This window comes from Leptinotarsa decemlineata, unplaced genomic scaffold, assembly GCF_025532065.1.
Source record: "Leptinotarsa decemlineata unplaced genomic scaffold, Ldec_3_MD MMD2_tig00026330_RagTag_RagTag, whole genome shotgun sequence".
NCBI lineage: Eukaryota > Metazoa > Arthropoda > Insecta > Coleoptera > Chrysomelidae > Leptinotarsa > Leptinotarsa decemlineata.
Window position 1 is genome coordinate 328,819 of NW_027412690.1, and position 26,514 is coordinate 355,332.

At 35.8% G+C, this 26,514-nt stretch overlaps 1 protein-coding gene across 1 annotated transcript in view; it reads right to left on the reverse strand.

Annotated features, from left to right (window-relative positions):
• The window catches only part of ChT (Choline transporter), a 40,148-nt gene that overhangs the window by 11,513 nt on the left and 2,121 nt on the right, over nucleotides 1-26,514 (reverse strand). The window contains 6 exon segments of the mRNA XM_074183042.1: nucleotides 4,135-4,362; nucleotides 4,762-4,937; nucleotides 13,030-13,351; nucleotides 17,739-17,771; nucleotides 17,774-18,430; nucleotides 20,137-20,311. Of these exon segments, the coding sequence (XP_074039143.1) occupies nucleotides 4,135-4,362; nucleotides 4,762-4,937; nucleotides 13,030-13,351; nucleotides 17,739-17,771; nucleotides 17,774-18,430; nucleotides 20,137-20,302 (1,582 nt within the window). The 5' untranslated portion in view covers nucleotides 20,303-20,311.

Consider the following 26,514-nt stretch of genomic DNA (forward strand, 5'->3'; position numbering starts at 1 on the left):
AAGGTCGCTTTTCTACAGGGGCAGCCGGTTTCTTGCCTCCCTTGCAGAAAGTGCCCTTGCTGTTGGAGGTGGAGTAGGAAAGGAGCACGTGTGGCACGTAGCGCCGTCCTATTGAAATCACATGTCGTTGGTAGCTCGGTCATCCAATTCAGGCCAGAAGAAGTTGGTGATCATCGACTTATAGCGCTCGCCGTTGACAGTGATGACCTGGTCAACGTCGTTCTTAAAGAAATATGGATCGATGATGCCGCCAGCCTAAAATACATACCAAACAGTGACTTTTTCAGGATAAATTGGGCACTCTTGGGTCTCATGTGGATTGGTAGCGTTCCAAATTCGACAACTTTGTTTGTTCACGTACCCATTCGTCTAAAAATAAGTCTCATCAGTGAAGATGATTTTTCGATGGAAATTAGATCAGTTTCCAACTGCTCCACAGCCCATTCAGCGAACACACGTCATTTTCTATGGTCGTTTACCTTCAGTTTCTGGGTCAGTTGAATTTTGTACGGGTGCAAGCTCAAGTCACAATGCAAAATTCATCAGTTGTGGTCTGCAAAAGGTCGATTTCCTGTGAGCGATGTGGAATCGACTGTCTCGTATTCTCCTGCACACTCTCATATACAGCGGCGATGTTTTCGGCTGATCTTGCGTTTCGTCAACGTAAGGGTATTGGTCAGTCGTTAACTGAACCAGTGGACTCAAATGTATTCACCACATTGCTAATAGTATTCTCCGTATGACGATTATAACGACCGTAAAATGGCCGAAGCGCTCGATAAGTTACCCGAGCAGAAAACCCATTTTGATACAACAATTTTGTAATTTGCACGTATTGTTGAATACTTTATCCGTCCATAGTGATTTGGCAAAACAGACTGAATAAATGACAACTTATTTGACAGATGTAGCTTCAACAAGTTGGCCATTATCAATTATTAAAGTTCGAAAGTCCCTGTTGGAAGACCTATATATCTCAAAAAAGATATCATTAAAAATAATTCGAAGAATATTTTCACCCAAAAAGCCTGTAAGGTCAAAGATGACTTCAGAAATTTGCAAATAATGTTTGTGAGCAAAAATTAATTGTAGGAAGGAGTGTTATTTGTAACAATCGCTTGAATCGAATTGAACTAGCTGGAACTCGCAGTCTCAAAAGGAATTTTAATCCGAGGCAATCATAATGATTTATATATATCATAAAACAGAGTTGCAAGCTGTCCCCTATTTTCTAATCCTATCGAATTGAATTTGTTTCTTTGTGACTAATACTCCATATATAGTAAAACCAATAATGATTGAGAGTAAAGCGCGTTGTCATATCTAAATTTTACGTTGCCAGTTTATAGCAGAATCAAAATATAGTAAGCAGTAGAGTTGTAGGTTGTGGCAAATTATAGATAATACACAATACTAGTACGATTGAAAGGTATTATTTATGACAAAAATCAGTAATGAGCTTGTAATGAGTAATACTTATACATTTCCTGATTACTGATCAGTTAAAATTCATTATTTTCTGTATAGTGTTAGATATTTATTACAACTAGTGGCAACGCTGTACGCAACGATATTTCTGTCTTTGTCACTTTACCGTAACTTCCATCTCATCGTTGCAGTCCTCACTAATGTACTTGCAGCCATGAGCGTATCATTGATTTGTGAATTATACAGCGTGAATTGTACGTTTTTCAGTTAAGTTAGTCAGCAATCGACGTGTTGTGATAACAATTGGTGAAAATAATAGTGCTAATAAGTGTTTAAGCGTTACATAATTATATTTCTACACCGTTCTCAAACTACTCAAAAAATGGGAGACATGGTCGGGCCTTCCACGTCGAAAAAGGTAAAACGGTCGAAGTCTCGTCAGTAAGAGAAAAACAAATTGTACTGCGAGTATTTCACTGTCTTGAAAGAGATCATCAGCCACCAAAAGATGACTTTGTGCATACGTGCTGTAATTCTACGTGTGTACCTCCGAATAACCAACCGGGCATTTCTACATCATTAAGTTCCACAATTACAAAAGATAAATTAGTTGATATGTGCTCTGATTATACCGGTGTACCAAAATCATCAATTTACAAAATACTAAGAGAAGCAGAAATTCATGGGGACGTACAAACGCCAAAAACTAGTAGCGGACGAAAAAAAATCACAGTTGATGAAGAAGCCAAAACCAGTATACGCAGAACTATTCACAGTTTCTTTTTCAGAAATGAGCTGCCCACACTACAAACAGTTCTGGAGGCACTTAGCGATCATGAATTGGTCCCAAAAATGGGTAAAGAAACTATTAGAAAACTTGTACATGAAATGAAATTTACGTACGGAAAAGTTGACAGGAAAAGCATTCTCATTGAACGTCAAGAAATAATAGCATGGAGAAGAAACTATCTAAGAAAAATTGACGAATTTCGGAAGCTCAAAAAAAAATTGTACTTCATGGACGAGACATGGGTTAACCAAGGACATACGGTCAAAAAAGTATGGCAGGATGGTAATATAACAAGTGCACTACAAGCCTTTATTGAAGGTTTGTCGGTTGGGTTAAAACAGCCATCTGGAAAAGGTAGTCGTCTGATAGTTACGCATATAGGAAGCGACAGTGGATTTTTACCAAATGGTGAATTAATATTTAAATCTAAGAAAACAGGCGACTATCATGAAGATATGAATGCGGAGGTGGCATCATCCAACTTGTGGAACCTGGGTCTGTCATCGTCATGGACAATGCCCCATACCATAGTCGACATTTAGAACCATTACCGAAACAATCATGGAAAAAAGCAGCAATTCAAGAATGGTTAATTGATAAGAACATCCAATATAACAAAGATAGTTTAAAGGCAGAACTACTTCAGCTAACAAAATTACACACAGACATATATAAAAAATTCGCAGTGGATGAAATGGCGTTAAGTCGTGGAATAACAGTTTTAAGGTTACCACCATACCACTGCGAATTAAACCCAAAAGAATTAATCTGGGCGCAAGTAAAAGGATATATGGCACGAGAAAACAGAACATTTAAATTAGTGGACGTGCAACATCACCTACAAGAAGCTTTTCGAACTGTTTCTGCAGAAGACTGGAAGAAATGCATGCAGCATGTTTTAAAAGAGGAGCAAAAAATGTGGGACGTAGACAACCGTATTGAACATAATATTGAACCAATCATAATTCACTTTGATGATAGCGGTAGCAACAGTGACGAATCTGAGGTTGAAGATTAGACGAAAATTTGTACATTTACATTTATATTATATTCTATTATCAAAAATTTGTAATTTGTATTTTCTAGTACCCCTGACGATGAGTTTGAGTTACTTGAAAGCTTGAGAATAGTTATAAAGAGTTCACTTATCAATTGCTGCAACCCAATAGTGAAAAAAAGTTATATATATATATATATATATATATATATATATATATATATATATTATATATATATATATTGTTTTTTTATTAATATTGTTAATTTATTTGGTACCTACTATAATTACCACGATTATTACTCCGTTTTCATAAGGCCCACCTAATGACTACAACGATTAGGTAAATTACGATATTGCAAAGTTTTAATGAAATAAATAAAAAATGTGTATGAATATTTTAACTAATTGTACTAAGAATTTTTCCTTCATTCTTAACCCTCTCAAAAATTAATAAGCACGCCCCCGATTTGCTGTCAACTGGGCTTACTTCTACTCTCAATCATTATTGGTTTTAGTATAGTGTTGTGATCAAGATAGACATACTATTTTTGTACTTGTGATGCACTGTTTGAAACCTTTGGTGTAGTAATGAATATTACTGGAGGTTTTTTCCAACACCAAACCGTTATTTTAACACCTCGAGAAGTGTTTCGATCTCGATGTGATCATCTTCAAAAGGGAGATCAATCTTTCTTTTGAAGATGATCACTTGGTGATCGAAACACGTGTCGAGGTGGTAAAGTAACGGTTTGGTGTTGAGAAAATAACTCCAGTAATATTTTTGTGCATAAAGTATTCCACAATGTATAAGCTTAGTTCACATTACAATGACATACAAGAGTTTGACAGACAAAATTCATGGAAAAAATTAATAGCTGGGTGTGTTCAACTTTTATATCACAACATATTTTCTCACCTGATGCCATCACGGCCATTTGCTCTCCCTCCTCAGATGGTTCACCCACCCTCTGAATATCTTCGGGAATATTAACAACGCAATGAAAGAAGTCATACCCAGGAGCCAGACGTCCAGTTTCGAAAACCCATTTCGTCCACCAGGATACCCCCACGAGAGTTATTAGCGACATCATCATGGCCATCGTTCTGAAGGGAAAAAGTTGTCTCTTCCCTTCCTCATCATAACCTTCGACATACATTTTTGTTAGATTTACAGTATATGGGTATTTAAGATTAGTTGAGAAAAGAAGTGTCACATGTACGAAGTTTGACAAGAAAAAATCCATATCTTAACACATACTTTCGACAAAAACTTGTGCTGAAAACTGCATGTGAATATCTTTAATTTGATGGCAGTAATGCTAGAATTACTGACGCAATACACAGTATTTTGTAAATTCCGTGATATGAAGGAGCATTACAACAGTCTATTGATAAGCGGACTTTATAATTTTCAGTGTAGACGGATATGCACTAGCACTCATAACATTCTTGAAAATATTGAGATTATCGGTAGGGACTATATTTTCCAGGGGAAGATACCAATAAGAAGAACACGGGCAGACACTCTTCTAAAACAACTAACCTGGATATTTTATAAGAGGTGGTAGATGCATCAGTTCTTCTCCACCAGATACTCTGACAAGAAAAGCTATGATGTAGGCTGCCAAACTGCCATACGTGTTGCAATATTCTTTGAAATGCACAACCATAAGGAGTTGGGGAAACAGTATAACGTATACTAGGTCGGAGCACATTGACCTAGAACAAAATTCAAATGTAAAACTATACTATAATTCCAAAATAGTTGGTCCTGAATTATCAGATGTGACTGACGTGTTTGCCTTAATTTGTCTCTTGCAATGGCACATGGAGATTATTCTAAACCGATGAGAAAAAATGGTCTACTGCATCAGTAGACGTTCAACTACTAAAACTAAACATGTACGTTGTGTTTTTTGGTGTAACTCTGAGTGAATTTGTATCTTACATTATTCATTATAAGCAAATGTTCAAGGTAAGTTAATATTTTTACATAACCTAGTGCACAAATAGAAATAATTTTTTCCTACACAAAAGTAGGCTCAGTAAGCTTTCAACTCCATGTAAATGTGTTTTGCATTGCATAAGGCCCGGGCCTTATTTTCAGAGTTTTTATGTGGAATTTATTTTCAGAAGTTTTTTGTTTTATATGGCCAAGTATCAGTGCCGAAGTTTACGTGCTAACTGGGATAGAGAGATGATGGATGACGCACTCAGGCTTTTACGACAAGGACATTCTCAAAGAGCTGTAGAACAGCAGACAGGTATTTCTCGTCGTACTTTGAGGAATCATTTAAAAAGTCGTGTTGTGAGTAGGACACTAAGACGTAAACCTATTTTAACAGAAAACCAAGAATCCGAACTAGAACAAAGGATTATTCGTCTATGACAAATCGGCCTCCCTCTTACATCAAAAGCTCTGAGAAGAAGTGTTCACAAGTTTATTAAAGCTAATCGAATTGATATGTTTCAACGGAAAAACTGGTACTCTTCATTTCTCAAAAGCCACCCACGTATTGGCAAAGAAAAGCACAATCAATGATTTCAGCCATATCTGCTAAATTAAACCGTCCGTCCTATAGTAAAACATTATTTTGAAGTTTTGGATACGACATTACAAAAGTTTGATTTAAAATATTCTCCTGAATGGATTTACAACATGGACAAAAAAGGATGCAGGCCAACATTACATCATCAGCAGTCTGTCCTTGCATCAAAAGGATCAAAGAGGGTGCATCTAGTTTCACAATAACATGGCGAAAACGTGACCATTGTAGCCTGTGTTAACGCAATATGAAACTGTATTCCACCAATGATTTTGTTCAAAGGATCTCATAAAAAGCCTGCGTATTCAGATAATATGCCAATCGGAACAGAAGTTTTGATGAATCCCAAAGGCATAACATATTCAGTAAGTGGTTGGACCACTTGGGAAGTAAAAACCAGCTGGAAAGGTGCTCCTTCTATTTGATGGGGCAAAGTGCCATTTAGATATTTCAATAGCAAACAAGGCCGAAGAAATTAACGTGGATCTACTTTGTCTCCTTGTCTTAGACAAGGCTGAATTCTGATCGTTTGAACATTATTGGGACGATCAGCTACTAACATAATGGGATCAGCATCCAGATCGTTGTTCGAATAAGGATAGATTCTCTGATGTCTTTACACTAGTTTGGGAAAAATCCATGAATGTAGCGAACATAACAAGTGGTTTTAAAGCTACAGGAATTGTTTTATTTAATCCGAATACTATAGCTGATGAAGCCTCTGCACCATCGATGCTTTAAAGAAGACCTGCGGAAGAAGACTTTCTTTCTGATAACGACCATTTACCTCTTGGTGAAAATACTGAACCAGTTTCTGAACCATCAGGAACTTAAAAGAAACTGACGATCACACATTCTCGTTCTGAAACATTAGTTCTACCTCGACAGCAGGATAATCCAGTACCTGGAACATCTGGTACTCAAAAGCAACCAAAAACACGTTCTTCCTCCTCACCAAGTTGTGAAAAGAAACATTTAAAGGAGTTGTAAAAACTCCCGTGTTGCCTCCAAAAAAAATGCAAGTTAGGAGAAAGGCTCTCAATTACAAATCGCAACAAGTCAATAAAGACTTATTTCAGACATTCCAAAATTCTTGTCGAAAGAAAAAGGAAAAATCCACAACAAAAATTGATCGCTGGTTTTGTTATCTTTGTCAGTCGAGTGAAAAATTGGATATGCGTTCTTGTGTTTTATGCCAGGTTTGGGTGCACGAAAAATGTGCCGGCATAATTCCTGATGATGCAGATAACTTCATCTGCATCATCAGGCAGGTATCTAACAAGTTGTCAGGTGTTTCCGGGTTTATTCGCCGTGGTCTGCAAAATATCTGACGTTTCGTCTGCTACTGCGGCAGGCATTTTCAAAGGCGATCGATCGGCAACGGTCGAAGTGATCAGATATAAAAACCTACAGAACACGGCTAATACACCCGTTAATGTCGGACTTTAATCGTGGTAATAGATAATCATAAATTAGACTGAGTCTCAACTGAAATTCGTCCTATAACTCATCTCCAGAATCGTTTAAATGAACTGAAAATCGATGAGATTTCTTGATTTTCAGTAGCATTCCCTACCTAGAATATTCAATAGGACTACTTTCGAAGAAGTGAGACAATTGCAATTGCAAAGATCGATATAACTGAGAATTTACTTACTGGCATGGACTTTTTGATGAAGAATAAGTTCTAGTGAAATTATTTCACTTTTTGATTATCTGAATTTTTTATTATATGGAAAGTTATAAATGGTAACTATGTCAATCCTCACAGACGAAATTTATTTCGAAATATTCATTTCCTTATAGGTATGTATCTCTCCTCGATACTTTTCACTTTTGAATTCTCAATTTCTCCTATATGCCGATGATCTCAAGCTCTTCAGAAGACTCGAAAGCGATAAAGATTCTGATATGCTTCAAGATGATCTCAATAATCTATCTAATTACTTTTCAGTATTCTCTCAACGAAACTAAATGCAAAATAATGAGTTCCACACGAAATAAGTCACCCACCATTAAGGACTATTTCATCAATCACACCAATTGACAAAATGAATGAGATGGAAGATCATCATTTTCACGGGTGTGTTCAGTTCCTTTGAGCACATTGAATACTTAGTATCTGAATGTTATAGAAAAATGAGTTTTATCTCAAGATCTAGCCGTAAATTCAATAACAATACTTGTTTGTTTCTCTTCAACTTCATTGTTCGTTCTAAGCTGGAATATGGTTGTGTCATTTGGAATCCAAAAACCTTTTTATATTCTAATACAATAGAAAAAGTCCAGAAATGATTATTAAGAACACTCTTATTTAGAAAACACAATGTCTGGCCTATATTTATATCGTATTCCAGCCAATTACAATAATTTAATATGCAACCATTGAAAGACAGTCGTGAGTCCTCGAAAGTGATTTTTGTTTTTAACATTCTTAGAAAACTGAAAGTACCTGAAATTCTCTATACTATTGATTTTATTGTAACTCAACGTAAGACTGAGAAGAAGAGACGATCTATTTCGTTTCTCAAAAAATTTGTCTCCTCTTCAACAATGTCTCGAAGCCGTTAACAAAATGGTGAGGAACTGCGAATGCTCAAATGTGTATGGATTTTTTTTACGATCATCATATTATTTATTGTTTTATATTGTTGAACTTTATATCAATTTCAACTGTATCAATGGTACTAATTAATACTGTGTGTGAGGAACTTTAAAAAAACTGTGTGAGTCGAAATCATTCTGATTGTTGTTCAGTATAAATAAATAAATTTCTATTCTATTTTATAAACACTATCTGAGGTTGGATTATAAATGCATCGTTTTTGGGCTCTGATATGATCTAGTCGCCTTGCAGTGAAAATTGCAGTGAAAGACAAAGGGCGAATTTCATTGTACAGTCGATGTCGATTGATTATGCAACGGGCCGCCTTAGGGAACCCAGTTCATCTATGATATCCTGGTATACAGACTTCTATCGATCCCATAGATAGCGTCTTCTTGAGAGGAGATGTGATCGCCTTCACATATTCAGACTTTCTTGTACGAACAGTTGAGTCCAACAATGTATTTTTGATTCATCCCAGCAACACTGATGGGACTTTGGCACGTCGAAGCAGCGCTGTTTCGTACTGGATCACTGATACTTTGTCTTTGGGCTCTGATTTGATCTTATTGAATAGTGGTTCTTGCCTTTTCCAAAGAACACCTAAGCTAAACCTACTGTTTTCCATCTACATTGAGTAGTATTTGACGCCATGATGAGATATAGGAAGAAATTGATCAAGTTATTCATACAGTGCTTTTGATTTCAATAACATGTTGTGCAGATTTCAATTTTTTGTCCATTGTCAATGTAAGTTCCAAATGCATTGGTTTGGCGTTATACAGGGTGAGTCAACAAGATTCCCTCGGTCTATTGCTATTAGATGAAAACAATTTTTTGAAATGCTCAATATTTTTTGCAGTCATATCGATGAATACTATCTTTCAAAATTATTTTCTTGCTTACTGGATGATTCAGCCAAGCGTGCCCAACCAAAGTTATATTTTTTAAATAGAACATCCAGTATATGAATACGCCATTCCATTCTACATTTTTTTAGCTCTTCATAGAATTTTTGTTTTCGAATTTCCATTGCGGCAATGCCAAATTATTCCAGAAAATCCTATTTGACAGACAATATTTTTTTAATTCATCACTCGCATGTCTATAGCAATTAAGTTGATTCTTTATGCATAGTTAGTCAACATTACTATGATGGTTTCTGGAATCTCTACTTTCGGAAACAATATATAGGGTGCTCGGTAAAACCGGTCAAGTTTCATTCATTTTCAAACAGACATAATTCAACTTTTCAAATAGAACATCCTGTATTTTTTCATTTGCATGAAATGTTTCAACATTTCACTACATTTTTTATCGGAGGTATACGTTCACTCACTCAAATTTGTTTTTCGAATATTCAAACTAATCGCTAATACATTCGCATTTTTCATACCATCTAGTGATAGTTATCAGCGGTTTCAACAGTAAGAAATGCGTAAAAATTTGAAGAATATTTATACTACTTTTTTCTTTAACAAACCAGTTATCCATGACCAACATCAAAAAATGAATCTCGGAATTTGTCAATGACACCATTTGTTGAAGTTTCTTTCGCGTGTAGATTGAATCATTTTCATTATGAATTATGTATGGGAAGATATGCATGGTGCAAATGGTTTCTGCTTTGGGGGAAAGTGACGAAAACTGACTCCTTGCATTTGGGATTTACTAAGAGAAGTTCACCGAAAGAAGACAACCAGATGGAAGGGCATTTCAGGCTCTAAAAAGATTTGAAAGAACTGGTAATGTCAATCACGAGAAGTTCGAACGTGTCTGCCCTGTAATAAATGAAGAGAATTCATTTCAAATTGTTCTTCACCTTGTTGAAAATCTCCAAGTGAGTACCCAAGACCTGGGCAGGGAATTATGATTTTCTCGAACCAGCGTGTCTCGGATGACACGATGCAAGAGTAAGGAAGGAGAGATTTTGAAAAACGTGTTCAATTTTGCCGATGAGGCTTAGAAAAGATCAGGCAGGAAAATGATTTTTTCGATTTTGTGTTATTTTCTGATGAAGCGATTTTTCATAAAATGGAACTGTGAATCTACATAACATGCAAACCCCCATTTTGTTCGTTGCCTGAATCATCAACAGCGTTGGTCACTGAATGTTTGGGGTGGAATTCTTGGAAAAAGAGTTATCGGTCCGTATTTTCTGAAAGAAAATGTGTCAGATTTTCTAATTTATTGGACGGGGTTCTATATGGAACAAAACTTAGAATGTGGTGGGTGCACCACCACATTTCAAAACTGAGGTACGGGAATACCTCAAAAATCATTTCAATAAAAAATAGATAGGTGGGGTGGGGGTAGGCCTGTGGCGTGGCCAGCCAGATCACCTGACCTGACAAAAATGGATTTTTTCATGGAGGTATATCAAATGGATTATCTACCAAACTCCTCCAATTCTTCCTTTGGTACTGTCGTCATCCTGCTAGACATAGAAAAAGCATTCTACAAGGTCTGTCACGCGAGCCTGATCTGGAAACTAATTCAAATCCAACTACCACCTCAATGCATCAGACTAGTCGCTTCCTATCTCACCAACCGACAAATCGGCGTAAAAGTCGGCGAAACCCCATCCCTACCTTTCACTCCCAAAGCCGGAGTCCCCCAAGGATCTATCCTTGCACCCACCTTATTCTTATGTGCACGACACTCCCACCACCCAAAAAATTCTGCAATATGCGGACGACACAATCCTATACGGATCAGCAACCAGTACCCAAACAATGATTGACCACTTTGAACAATGGTGCAACAAGTGGTGAATCAAAATAAATCCCGTTAAAACCCAAACAATCCTATTTAGACACCCAAACACCACTACCCGTCCTAAACTTAACACTAACAACTTGAACCTCAGACTGTTGGGAGAGAACCTCTACCTCCAAAACTCGGTGTCCCACTTGAGGGTTACCTTCACAAGTACCCTCCACTGGGAGACTCTCTTACACACAAACAAAACCTTCATAAGACCGGTGGTGGACCACGATCTACAGCACCCTTTCCTAAAGACAAGTCCACCGAATAGTAAGAACCTAGAGAAAAATCATAAGAAACATCCATAACATCCCCTTCAGATATCCCTCACACAATTTATACAATCAAATAGATATCACCCCAAGGCAGATTCGCTATGAGAACTATGAGAAGCCAAAACACCGCAGTCATCAACACCCTTACCACCCCATGGAGGCCCCGCGGAGACGCCAAAAGGATACCAAAAAAAAAGCTACCGGTGCCCCTAGCCAGACTCCTGGAGTTATTGGAAGACCCTACGGAGCAGATCCAGAATATCCATTAGCCATCAGATAGCGGAAAATCACAGCCTGGAACGCCCTGAGAACTCAAATGAAACCAGCAACACCTCAGATTCAACACAAATCCACACTCCCATGAATACCGAACACAACCAAGAACCAGGACAACCAAATCTACTATTTGTACTTATTATTCATAAACCATAATTTATAATTCATCTACATATTAACACACACTGATAGGATAAAATTGTAAACCCTGAAGAGGCATAAGCCTATAGAAGGGTCCCAACAAATATTCAAAAAACATTGTAAATTACTAACCCTAATAATAAATTAACGTTATCAAGCAAAGCAAGCAACTCCTCCAACATCTGTAGAAGACATGGAAGGAAGAATCACTAGAGCTTCCAGGAAAATCTCAGAGGATATGCTGGAACGTGTAGATAATTCGTTTAAAGAAAGTCTGATATTATGTGTTGCTGAAAATGGTCACCATTTTGAACATTTTTGAACTCCTCTATTCAATAAAAAATTCAGGCGTTATTGTTCATATTGAAAAAATGTTGAGTAAGTGAACGTAAATAAATAAATTTTTTGTGGTTACAACAATCAATAAAACTGGGTATAATTTGTAAAATATCTATTTTTCTTATACTATACCTCAGATAAAAAATGTAGGGAAATGTTGAATCATTTCATACAAATGAAAAAATATAGTGTTCCATTTGAAAAAGTTCAATTATATCTGTTTGAAAATGAATGAACTTTCACCGGTTTTTTCGAAAGTTTAGATACCCGAAATTATTGTAGTGATGTTGACTAACTATTCCTAAAAAGAATCTGCTTAATCGCTGTAGACATGAGGGTAGTGAATTAAAAAAGTAGTGTCTACAATATAGGCTTTTCTGGAGTAACTTGGCAATACCGCAATAAAAATTTGAAAACAAAAATTCCTCAGAGAGTTACAAAATATGAGATCGAATAATGTATTCATGTACTGGGTGTTCCATTTAAAAAAAAAATTAACTTTGTTTGGCCACGCGAGGCTGAATCTCCCCAGTATGCGAGGAAATAATTTTGAAATATAGTATTTAACGATATGACTGCGGAAAAAATTGGGTAATTCGAAAAATTGTTTTCCCTGATAGCAATGGACCAAGGGAATCTTGTTGACTCATCTGTATTATTTTCAATGTCTGTAACATTTCTTGTTTCTTTTTATGAAAATTACTGTTCAGCAGAAAAAAAAAACTACGTCAATAAATGGTAACAACTGGAATTTGATTTTTGGCAATGTTTGACAAAAACATTCAGAGTCGATTCACGTCTGATCTTCTTTAGTAGATTTCAAATTCGATAAGAACTACTCAGAGTCTTTTGGAAAAACTCACCACAAACCATATATCGAAGGAATAGTCAGCGCCATGACAGTCGCAAGAAAACCCACAATGAGGATGGACACCCTCATCACCCAGATGATCTCCATTTCAGAGGCTTTCTGTCGGAAGATCAGTTTGTAGACATTTCTAGCGAACATGGAGCTGGCTGACAGAACGCTAGAGTCTGCTGATGACATGACAGCCGCTGACACGGCTCCCAGTCCGAAGAATGAAACGAAACTGGGAGTGAGAAACTGTAGGACCATAGGTAGAATCATGCTGGTTTCTTCTTCTGTGAGGGGGTAGGGACCCTTGTAGCCTGTTTCGTTCCATGCTATAAATAAAATGAATGGAACTCAGTAAAAGATATTATGCATGTTTGCAAACCCGATTAGCACCATCAGAGAGTGATTTTGACCAAGAGTAACTAGAATAAAGGTACGTTGTATCAACATTTGGTCCTTTTTGTGTAGAAATTAACTCTTTATTACCTGTGAATTTATCAACAATACATTTTCATTGTCCTCAGTTAAATATGTGTGTCTTGTAGAAATATTTTTCATTTCCATGAAACGGTTTTATTCAGCTTGCCCTGTTTGTTTATTTGTTTGGGTTGAATTCAGTAATTGAAGTTTGACCCCCTTTCTGTTGATATATTGTTGTGGAATTGGCCGCTGTGGTAGTGCGCCCGACTCACGATCGGAAGACCGTGAGTTTGATTCCTGCCTCGACCAGATATTTTTCTCGAGATATTTTATCTGGTTGAAGCTGGGATCATTTTGCAACCGTGTTAGGTAATACCTCGTTAGTCCTTAATTCGCACAAGTTTCTCAACTTCTGAGAGTTGTCGTTCGTATGGGAGCGACAACTGATTAACGAAAAACAGATTTTAAACAGATGTTTTAAACAACTATCTCAATATGGGTATCAAATGATAGAGCTTGACCAGTAGAATAGTAATATACTTTGGTAAAGAAGCAAATTCAAGATGACCGCAGCTATAAAATGGCGGATAACATATTTTTTCACAACTACCTCACACAGGTATCAAATGACAGTGCTTGAGTTGTGATGAGTTGTGAAATAGTAGTATACTTTCAAAAAAAGCGAATTCAAGATGGTCGAAGCTACAGAATGGCTGATTCCACATTTTTTGACAATTACCCCAATATGGGTATCCAATGACAGTAGAATAGTAGTACCTATACTTTGAAAAAATGCAAATTCAAAATGACCGCAGCTACAAAATGGCGGATTACATATTACCTTGCAATACTGAGGCACTAAATGTGAAAAACAGAATGAGAAGAAATGAGTAACAATATTGGGAACTGTTGAACGGTTTAAAAAAAGATAGAATAATGTAGATAATGCACAAAAACTTTATAAAAATTGGAAGGTCCTAGGTAGCAGTCATCACACCACTCTCCTCAGCAATCTACGGTATTGATCAGATAAAAAATAATCAAATCGTTGGACGTAGTCTCTACATATTCACTGAGGTTATGCTTCGTCCAAAGACGAAGGTTACTGAGGAAAGTGGTGAGATGACTGCCAAAAGGACCTTCCGAATTGTTTTTTAGTTCTTAGTACATTATCTATATCAGTATAAATTTTTTTTCAATGAAACCGTTTTATTAGTTATTTTCAAACTTATTTTCAGAACTGAATCATTAAAATAATTTGGTCAGGGTAATATGATTGATATAATAGCAGCGTATTTTCTATATCCTTGAAATTTTCATAGATGCTACAAAACGTGAAAAAATACCTATTTTATTTTGATGTTTTGTGATTTGATATTATTAAAAATTAGGTTCTTGTTACGATACTGCATAATTTTGAGTGATTTTCGGGGTTAACAAAAAATAAAAATAACTGCACCAAAAAATTTGAAAATTATTTCATTCTTCAAAAAAATTTATAGTGATTAACACCATAGTTGTTTAATTCGTAATATAACAGGGTTTAAAAATAAACCGATACAGAATGCTGTCTATTTATTGTTTTAGCAATTTTTTTCGTAGTCCCCATTTTAAAAAATCAGTAAAAAATAAAACTTCACTCAGATGGCCATGACTTCCAATCTAGATGTATTTTTCAATGCTGAACAACTTTTCTGAATAACATTTCCCGAGATTTTCCAAAATAAGAGTACTTTACATCTGTCTCTAAATCAAATATTTGAAGGCTCCTCGTATATTACTTGTATTTTACTGTATTTTGTTGGTGCATGTTCAGTTTTAGGGGGTGTATAAACTTTCATCAGGAATAACTTTTTGTCGAAAAACCCTTAATAAATAAGTTTCGCATATCAAATCGAATCAAATCAAAATGTACTTTATTGTCGAAGATGAAATCTCATTCACAAAGTGTTACTATTCTAAGAAATATAAGATACACAACTTGAAAGATATTGTCGAAGATAAAATATTATTGTCAAAAGTGTTATTATTTTAAAGAACATAAGTTATACAAATTGAAAGTAATATTTGAACATTTGGTGATTTCAGAATTTTGAGGTAAAAAAGTAGTCAGAAAGTAATGATATATATGCCACATATTAAAATAAATAATAATAATAATGAATATTTTCATTCGACACATACATGTAAGTATGAGAACATAAAAACTATAAAGCATAAAAATATGCAAGTGAATGCATAGAAAATAACAGTAAGTATCAACTCCGTAAACATTTTCAACTATACAGTTCAGAGCTTAATGTAAACATTAAACAAAAAGGTAAAAAAGTCACATAGTTCAAATACCAGTAGGTACTGAAACACAATAATTAAAATTAATTGTTTATATAATTTAATGTCCTGTCTGAATAGAATTCGTCTAAAGGATAAAAAGCCTTTGAAATCAGAAGCTTTCTTACAGACTTTTTAAATTCAGTGGTACATGTTATGTATGCCTTTGATCTCAATTGGCAAATGGTTAAACATTTTTTTCCCATTATATATGAAAGACCTCTCAATTTTTGATGATATTGGAATCAGTTAACCTATATTGAGCTTATTTCTGGTATTTCGTCGTGGTAAAATGAAAATTTCCGTCCTGTATTTTTTTTTGCACCAGACATAACATTTCCAATATAAGTATGGAAGGCAAGGTCAAGATTTTATGCTTTCTGAATGAAGGTCGACAGGAATCCCTGAATCCAACTCTACACATATTTCTTATTCCTCTTTTTTGTAGTACAAACACCCTATCAAACATGTATTGGCAACACGTTCCCCAAAAACAGATACCGTATCTCAGATGGGAATCGATGAGAGCAAAGTACACATTTTTTGCCATATTAGGGCCCAGTTCATTTGCTGGTACTCTGACTGCAAAGCATCCTGATAAAAATTTTTAACACCTTCAAAATCCAAATTTTTATCAATTTGTAATCCCAGAAATTTTGCTGACGTTTTGTTTTCTATTAATTGAGTACCCAGGTAGATATCTAGTGTGGAGCACTTGAGGGTGATGATGCTAGTTTTTGAGATATTAAATGATAAGATATTAGCATCACACCAGTCTTTTATTTTATAATATCCATGCTGATCAAATCATGCAGTTCCCTTTCATTCTTGACATGCCAAAATAATGTAGTGTCATCAGCGAATTGGGTTATTTCTGCGGTTATATTAATGCGGGCTAGGTCGTTAATATATAACAATAAGATAATTGGGCCTAGAACCGATCCTTGTGGAACACCACAAGTAACTGTCTGGAGATGGGATATGTTGTCCGGGAGTTTGACTTTCTGAGTACGTTCTGACAGGTATGATCTGAACCATTTCAAAGATATATCTCTAAAGCCATACACTTCCAGTTTTTGTAGCAGAATTTCATGATCTACCCAATCGAAAGCTTTTGAAAGATCGAAAAAAACTGCCGCTGCTATTTCACGATTATTTAAATTGAGATACACGTTTTCCAGTAAATGAAACATAGCATCTTCCGTGTTTTTCAAACTCTGAAACCCAAACTGACTGCTACTAATATTATGCTTTTTCACAAACATCATAATTCTTTGTTTAACAAGTTTTTTATGATTTTAGCAAGGGTAGGTAGCATAGAAATGGTGTATGGTGTATACTTTGGGGATGACACTGTAGATATAGTGATTCGAAAGGAAGGTTTATATGTATATAACACGCATAATATAGTAGATAAATATGTACTGATAATTTTGAAGTTGTTTAATGTGATGTCGTAAATAAACACATTTTTTGCGCTAAAATTGCAAACGTTGGCTGAACCACACGAGATAGACCAAAAAATGTACTACAGTATTGTACACCTTAAATGAGTCCACAAAAAAATCTGAAATGGTATATGTCTATCTATTGGGGATAACCCACAAGAAACATTTTTCATCCTTGTGAAATGGAGGCTTATTTACGAAGATACTTTAAACAATACAGCATTAATTCTTATTCGATAAAGTACCTCAAATACATTGTGCTATGGCCCTTTGCTGCATGTAATTCAAATACATATTTTTGAAGATATTACAAATTTAAAATACAGGGACATGGCGGTTGTGGCGGTACCGCGCTTCGCCCTATAGCAAGAACTTCATGATTAGCAGCGAACGCATGCGTTTATATGTATATTTATTATCAGTATTGCACCCGTGCAGAGCCGGGGCGGGTCGCTAGTGTATCATTAACTGACCCAGTACAAATATAACTCAATATAGTCATTTTATATGGACTCACCTGTTGCCTTGGCTATAGCCCCAATCAGAACCGAGGGATTGCCATTAGCACACACCCAAAGGCTGCTACATAGGACAATACTTGTGCTCTTCCCGCAGATTTACTCGACAACACTCTCTGGAAATAAACCTGCCAAGGTATCCCACCGAATACCAGTAACAACCCGTAATCAATATAGTAAAAAATCTCATGATTATCGATATGTCCGATCCAATCCTTCTCAATCGAAGCCAAGGGAACTACATATTCGCTGTTCCACGCAAAAGGTATGCACATCCAGAGGCCTATGAAGATGCAGAACAGCTGAATCACGTCAGTGTACGCCACAGCATACAGGCCTCCAAAGAGAGTGTAAAAAACAGCCACGCACGCGCTGAAAATCACACTCGTTCTATGGTCCATGTCTATAATGACGCTTAAGGTAGCTCCTAACGCTGCTAAGATGCCTGCTGCCCAGAAGACTTCTCCGCAGAGAGCAGGCAGGAAGAGGAGGCCACCCATTCTTTCGCCGAAGGAGTCCTGTAAGGGATCCAACATGGTGATGTAGCCTTGCTTACGCATCTTGTTGGCGAAGAAGATTCCCCCAAAGACCAAGCTGAGGGAATAGCCGAACGGAGCTTGACACCATACTAGACCTCGAGTGTAGATTGCTTCAGCTGTGCCATTGATGTATCCGCCACCTACCCAAGTTGCTGGAAGAAATTCAGTGATAATAGGTATTTACATTGACAGTGTTATCAAGAAACCAAAAGAACATTTGGGGAATTGTGCTAAAGATATTTTCCATGTTTGTTGGCTGTGTTAAGTGTTTTGTCTATTACTGCGGTGGACATCAGAAGCGACGAGGTTAAGAATGTTCTCTAGGTGTCTTTACAGCTCATATCTGCAATGGTTGAATCTCTGGTTTTATTATATTGGTGATAGGTGTGGTTTTATTATTATTCAGTTGCATTGAATGATCCAATTCGAGTATAGTTCACCGCAGGTAGCCAGAATTCATACATGTTAATTTCCTCCTTCTTTCGATTGAAATTGTCTCTGTTTCAGAATTTCTACCACCTCCCTAAATAGTTTTCACTGAGACTTTCCACATTATCATGTCCTTTAAACGTGATAACGTGGGGTCTTATATGAGTGCATGTTTTGCCTCGCCCAAGGCGACAATTTCTCTTATGTTCAGAAAGCCGGGTTATTACTTCTCTTTTCGTGATCGGGTAGCTCTCATTTGAACTCAATTTGAACTGAAAAGAAGATAGAATAAACAATAAGTCTGGCTACCTGCAATAAACTGTAAGCATATTGAGCAACTAGAAACCGTCGTTCGTTGCTTCATTGTATTCGATAATGTATACCGTAGTTGTAGATGAAACGTCGGTCATAAACACCTACCACGGCCAACATACCCGGTAAATAGCTACGAAACAGTTATTTCCGGCTATGAATGTTTATCCTCTTTGATTTTAAAGAACTATCGTAGTGATTAATAGAAACAAAGGGCAAATCCCAGTACTTTTCCTAGACCAAGCATTTATTTTCTTATTAAGCCGTATGTGAATGGACCAAGTAAATTTACTACACAGGATTCATTAAGAACACATTTTTCAAATCTTTGTAATTCCTATATAATTCATGGGAATTGTATCAACTGATTCGTTTAAAAAAAAAGTCGCTGACTTCTGTTTGTACAGATAGTTTTCATCAAAAGCACTCGACATATATAGGGTCTTATTTAGACAGATTTTGATGGTTGATGCAAATTTCGGTAGATATTAAACTTCATGTTGAAGATGTGAAAATCATTAATATGAAATTCATCAGATTCGTAAACTCCAAATTCCAAAATAAAAAATATTGGAATATAATTATGCGAAACTAACAGCAAGAGTTGGTTTGCCTCAATGTTAGATCATTCATTGTTATTTAATAACCATAATAATAGTATTAATATTCCAAGATGCAATGTTACAGAAATAAGATAACTTACAACGGTGTTTGCTGCTCCTGAAAGAATGAAAAACTAAAACTGATGCAGCAGTTATTTTAGTTGTACAGGAGGATTTCTATATTATCAGCACATAGTGCATGCACAGCCTCATGATTTTTTACTTCCCAACGGTGGTTGAACGAGATTGCCAAAAAATAAATTCTACTTGTCTTTCCAAATTGGATATTTTCTGAAAGGAAATTTCGAGAATAGAAAGTTTTAGAATTGTTACCCCGTATATCATAATGAAGAACTGCTGAGTATCTTACATTTCAATTTGCCATTCAATAAAAATCAGGTATTACAATGTAGCCATAAAAGAAGCCATAAAACTTTCATTTATTTATTTTTGATATTATGTAAATTGTTCACTTTCCTGTTAGTTGCAGCTGACTTTCTCTTGTTAGTACTTACCTGTCATTGTGAAAATGCCGACAAACAGTCCGATATTACGTCCAGCCAGCATAACCTCTTCCTCCGAATCATTTCCTTCTTCTTTCTTTCTTCCGGCCCAAATTCCAACGCCCAAAATGAGGATGTAAAATAAAATGATAGAAATTATTCCTGCTATGTTGATCATTTTTTAAATCTGAAACAAAGTAATTTGTGCCTGTAAATTTAGTCGACGACGAAATAAAATCTAAGTGACTCTTTTTATACATTTTCTGAAGAAGAAAATTTACAGGAAATGTAGAAATGTCCACAGGTTTTTTCAAAGATCTCAGATCAAATCAGAAAGAAGGGTGAAGGAGTCATGATTGAATTGAAAAGAAGAGAATTTTTCAGGAGAGTTAAGTTTTTGGGTTTCTACTCTTCCATCTCCATTTTTCTCGTAAAGAAATGTTTCAAACCATGTTAGTTCGCCTTATTTGATTTCCATTTTTTTCATTACGAAAAAGCATTCAGAAGTCTGATACTGACTAATGTCCCAGGTAATAAATGATTTGATGAAGAGAAAAGCTAAGAAAGTTCTAATGAAGAAAAGAAAAAGTTATCTTGTTGGCAAAATCGGTACCTCTAATTCTTGGAAGTCCATTGCACAAATCGCAAGACCTACCTCCTCAATAGTGTTTTTTATGATACCCAAAACTATTCCACTTTCAGAATGTTGAAATTTCTGGCAAAGTTTATCAGTTTTTTGGAGGTGGGTTTTATATCTCCAGGCGTCACTGTCATCCCTTCAAGAAACTTCACATTCTCAAAGCATTTTTTTGCATTTTCTGTGGTGAGTTTGCATTAGGGACAACTCTCACTATCCAATCTGATCATTTGTCTTCGATGAACGGTATCTTGTAGAAGAATCTCCGTTATCAATCTCAGATATTTTTCTTCAACTCTAAAGACTGCTCTACTTCCTTTGGTGGTAGGTTATCAAACTTTTCGTTTGTCTTCGACCTGATATATTTCACTATTATTTTAACTGATTCAATTAACGATAGCGAAGTTCTTTCTTTTTGTGATTTGCAAAATTCTACAGAAAAATTCTGATCCCGAGAGAAGACCTGAAGATCTCTTCTCCGTGAGAACATTAGTTGCCTTAAGGATATTGTTTGCGGGCCCAAATTAGTTCAGACGCACAAATAAATGACTTTTAGAAATGATATTCTTACACATGACTAGCAATTCTGTCTGAAAAATTGGTACTTCCATCCATCTTGGAGCTAACAATAATCCATCCCAAGGCATTTTCACCCAGCTGCGGAGAATGTTGTTTTTTTTTTCGAGGACAAAACACAAGTACCACAGAAATCCTTTTGGAAAAACGTTCTCAGGAAGTTTATTCCACATAAAGGCAGTTCTCCAAATGAAAGAGTTTTTAAAGAGTAAAGTTCGAGGTGTATTCATTTGAACCTCAAAACGATGAGCCGCCACAGTACATCGCGTATTTCTAATATGTACCGCTCTTGGTGGAATCAAATGTTCCAAGTCACTTGAACACCTCCCGTGAAAGTATCTATAGAAGAGAGACAAATCTCCAACCTTTCTTCGATGTTCCAGACTATCAAGGTTGCACGTGATGTTCGCGTCTCCAATCAGGCGGATGGTTCTTTTCTGGATGGAATCCAGCAACTTCAGGGTATGTTTGGGGGCAGAGCTCCATACAAGAATACAATACTTCAAAAAAGGTCAGATCTGTCTCAGGAAAATAGATTATTGATAGATTGATTGAGTATGTCAGGCGGACTAAAATCCACTGTAACCGGCGTAAAGCTTTCAATGCCTCACTCCATTATCTGTGATATAAATATCCTTCCCGCTAGAGGTCTACTAGATCTGTTACAACTTCTTGTTAGAGAAAACTGAAACTATTTTTTCTACAACTACTTAGAGCTCTTGCTTTCAATATAGTTTTTATCTGAGAGGTCATTGATGAGATACTAAAAGTGAAAGAAATGGTTGACTCTATTTGATATAATCTAGCTAAGTTAGAAACAGCAGTTACTCAAGATCAGTTACTGATGACGCTAATTAGGCTGAAAGAACGCACATCAAGAAAACTGTTACAGATTTTGGATAAAAAGTACTTTTGCCGAAATGGTACTACTGCTTGTAGCGTATTCCAAAAATTCTGACTCTGGCGTTTACTTTTAAATGTTTTCAAAATTGTTGAGCTTCATCATGATATCACAATGTTAGAACGATAGCGTTTTTTTTTTATTGAAAGTTATCATTTTTCTCAACATTATGTCAAAATATCACCAAAACGAAAATACAAACCAATAGCTCATCATCGAGTTTTCATTAACAACCAAGTCCATTAATGTTTTCATACGAAACGTGTTTCTTTTTACGGCTTGATCCATATCTACTAATTGTACCTGCGAAGGTCATGAAATTAAAACCAAACAAATATTTTTTTTAGAAAGCAATACATTCATCTTCGTAAACATGTTCTGTCGATGTGATCGACCGTCTTTATAACTTGGAAGTTCGAAAACACGCAACGTTGACCTTGTAATGATCGATGTCTCTTTAATATGATGGATTAGACCAATGACAATTATATACAATTTAGAAACAGATTGCATTACTAGCTCGCCAATAAATGAGTATCGTTGAAGTATTTTTATAGGGCAGTTGTTAGTTTTTTATGCTCCACAAGGATCAGTTTATAGGCCGATCCCTCGGTGGAAAACCATCTAGGTTAGAAAAACCAAAGTACTCAAAATTTTTTTTCAATACATATTTTGAAATACGATGAAGAGTTTCAATAAAGAACTTATTTTATATTGTTGCATTTGACATATGTTTGAGTGTCAATTCAAATAAGAGGATACTCAGGTCGAGTACTTTTCAGATCAAATTTTTTCTCTGCCTCCGAAAAATATGAACGAGGTGTCATTCGATTCGGAATATCGTGTAGATGATTAAAAAAATCAAGTGACGCTTGCAAAAACTGCAGTAGTTCTAAACAATCAACTGAAAAAAAAAGATGGAGTTTGGTTTCTGCAGATATCTCAAAAACTTTTAGGAATTTTCCAAACTTGAAATAATATTCAAATAGAGAAGGAAATTTTGTGTTAATTGAATTAACAATGATAATTTAATTGATTTTTTTTTTTTATCAAAGAGCAAAATATATTATAATTGACAGAATTGACAATATTGATTACAAGTGGTAGAAAAAAATTGTTAATCAGCAAATCCGTTTTCAAGAAATTAATTTTTTTTTCAAGAAACGTTTTTTTCAATCAAAATTCACATCAAAGATCATGTTTCTAAAAAAAGAATTGAATTATCTTATAATCAACGCATTTGTTCGTAACAACTTTTCAAACAATAGCAGATGGAGATTTTGAAAAATCATTCTTGATTCGGTTGTAATATTAACATTTCATTCTATTCAAAATGTATATACGTATTTACAAAAACTATCTCTACTTTCAATAGTCATGCGCAACACGATGCATATTTTAAAGTGTTTGTAATCGTGTTTGAAACTTAAAGCTATTCATTTTGAATATTTAATGTTAAGATTTATAAGCACACATATTGATATTTTTCCTTTTGACGTATTTCTCACAAAAAATTATTCAGCCACTCCTGTGAATGATCACAAAATACTCTGTTGAAATAAATTTATCTATCTATCTAGAAACATTATTTTTCGTTAGATTAGGTTATGTTCAAAGTGAGTGGGTATATGGTGAGTGGTGTTTCAAGTCAGATGATAAGAGTACGGCTCTGTCGAACTGTTATTCCCAGCGGAGCAGGCATAAAGTATGTGCTCTGCTGTTTCATCATTTTCCAAACAGAGGCGACACACACTGTCTTCGATAGTCCGAGTCTCTGCATATGATGATTCAAATAACAGTGACATGTAAGAAGGCTTATTAGACATCGTAGTTCATCCCTGCTGTAGTCCAACAACTGTTTGGTATCAAACTTCGAAGGGTGAATAAACGCCTTGGAGTGAGCCAATCCTGGAAGATTCTGCCAGAAGTCCATAAATCTTCTTGCCATCCAGGTGTTCAATCTTTATTTGGCAAAGCCTAAAGCGATACCAATAACAGGTTCTGGTCCGATGAAGCTCCTTGCAACACCCTCCTTTGCAAAGGGAGTCATCAGTCTCATTGCCTTCCAGGCCAGTATGGCCAGGAATCCAGACCAGAGACAATCTGTTGAGTATTCCTATTGAGAAGTCGTTTTTGGCAATTTGCTACCAATTTAGACGTTGCTCGGTAGTAGCCAAGAGCTTCCAACGCCGCTTAACTGTCCGAGATTATTTTCTTTGACTTGTGTATGTGGTTAGAGTCTTCCAATCACTCAGCACACAATTCAATAGCGTAACTTTCCACAGGTTGATATCTCTGTCCTGGATCTGCGACTAAAACACCTGCACCAGAACTGGAAGGTGTTTTTGATCCATGCGAACCAACAACTACTGCTCTTAATATTTCCTTCTTCCGGAGAATCCAGCCCTCTCTGCTCGGGAACAGTACTTTATAAGGCAGTTCGTAGTTGTCAGTTTGAGGCATGAAGTCAGAGGTCATTTCCAGAATGCTGTGATTTCCAGTGTCAACCAACAGTATGTTGCACTCTGCAGTCAATTGATTTGTGCAATTGGTAGTGTGCACAAGTCTATATGCAGTCCATCAAGCCTTTCTCTCCAGAAAAATGTGAAGAGAAGGTAGATCTAGAAGGATCTCCATGGCCGCTGACGGTGTGGTACTGATGACATTACTGATGGCCAGACAAGCCTGTATCTGTAAGCCAGAGAGCTTCGCCTGGGCCATTTTCTGTAATGCCTTCGGCCAACAGGCAATTGTACCATAGTGGATCATTGGTCTGACAATCATCACATAAAACTAATGGATTTGATTGGGATTTTTATAGTTATCAAAGAGCAAAATAAATTATGTTTGAAAAAAAATGTTTCTCAATATTAATTACAAGTAGTAGAAAAAATTGTTAATCAACAAATCCATTTTTGAGCAATGAATTTTGTTTTCAATAAATGGTTTTTAATCATAATTTGCATCAAAGACTATGTTTTCAAAAAAAATCATATTTCTTATAATCAACACATTTGTATATAACAATTTTTTCAATAATAACAGACGAAGATTTTGAAAAATCATTCTTGATTCGGTTGAAATATAGAAAAATATATTTTCAATGATTAATGAAGCGATTTTTAGACTGAGTAAATTGTCGACAGCAAATTGAAAATAATATTTTTTTTATTTTTCCAATGGAAATCTATTCTGAAACCTTTCAAAAGAGCTAAAAAAAATCTCAGATTTGTTATTCAACTATTATCGCACTTGGAATGTTCCTGTTCAAGTAGAACATTTTTTAATTAACTAATGCACAATTTACTGTAAAATCATGAAAAAAATTTTTTAACCGCGGATTATTCTTCATTCATTCATTTAGTAGATTCCTAATTTTTTTCTTTTCTCAAGTTTTGTATTAGATGAGTTGAAAATAATATTTAATTATTATATTTTTTTCAATAAAAGTCCATAGTGGGCGTGTCTTGCGCAAGCCAGAGTACCCATTTCAACCCTCTGGGAAAATCATATATTAGTCCTCAGGGCCGGATTTGGAAGTCTGAAGACCCTGAGGCAACGATTGAGGGGAGAACCCTCATTCGTTGACCCAGGACCCCCAGGGCTCAACAAACTTTATTTGAAAAACATATCACATGTTTCGCTAGCACAGTAGTTTTATCAAGTGACTTGACAAAGCTACTGTGCTAGCAAAACATGCTGTGATATATTTTCAAATAAAGTTTGTGGAAATCAAATAGTGAGGTGTAGTTTTTGAAATTACTATGGATCTTCATCAAGTAACGGCGGAATCAATCAGAAGAAAAAAAAAAAAAAGAAGTAGCTTGCCTAATTCATGAGAAATTAGGTCAAGGAACAATGAGCAAAGTAGAGAAGCAGTTTCGCGAGCTTGGTCATGTGGGGCCGAAAGCAGCTGCCAATGCAATGAGTGATTAACTCAAATTAGATGTGATGCTTGAGTTTGAGGAAAACCCACATACATCGAGTAGACAGACATTCACTACATTCAATGTTAGCCATACATCGATAGTAAACATATTAAAAGAAAATAAAATGCATCCCTATAGGAGACTATTTTGATAGAACTCATTTTTTGAGCAAATGATGGGCATGTTGGATAGCAATATCATCCAATTAGACGACGTTATGTTTTCTGGTGAGTGTACTTTGTCTCTTAATGGTAATGCTAACCGGCAAAATTGCCGCTACTGGTCAACGGAAAATCCTCACTGGATAAAACAGGAATACACGCAATACCCTCAAAAGGTTAATGTTT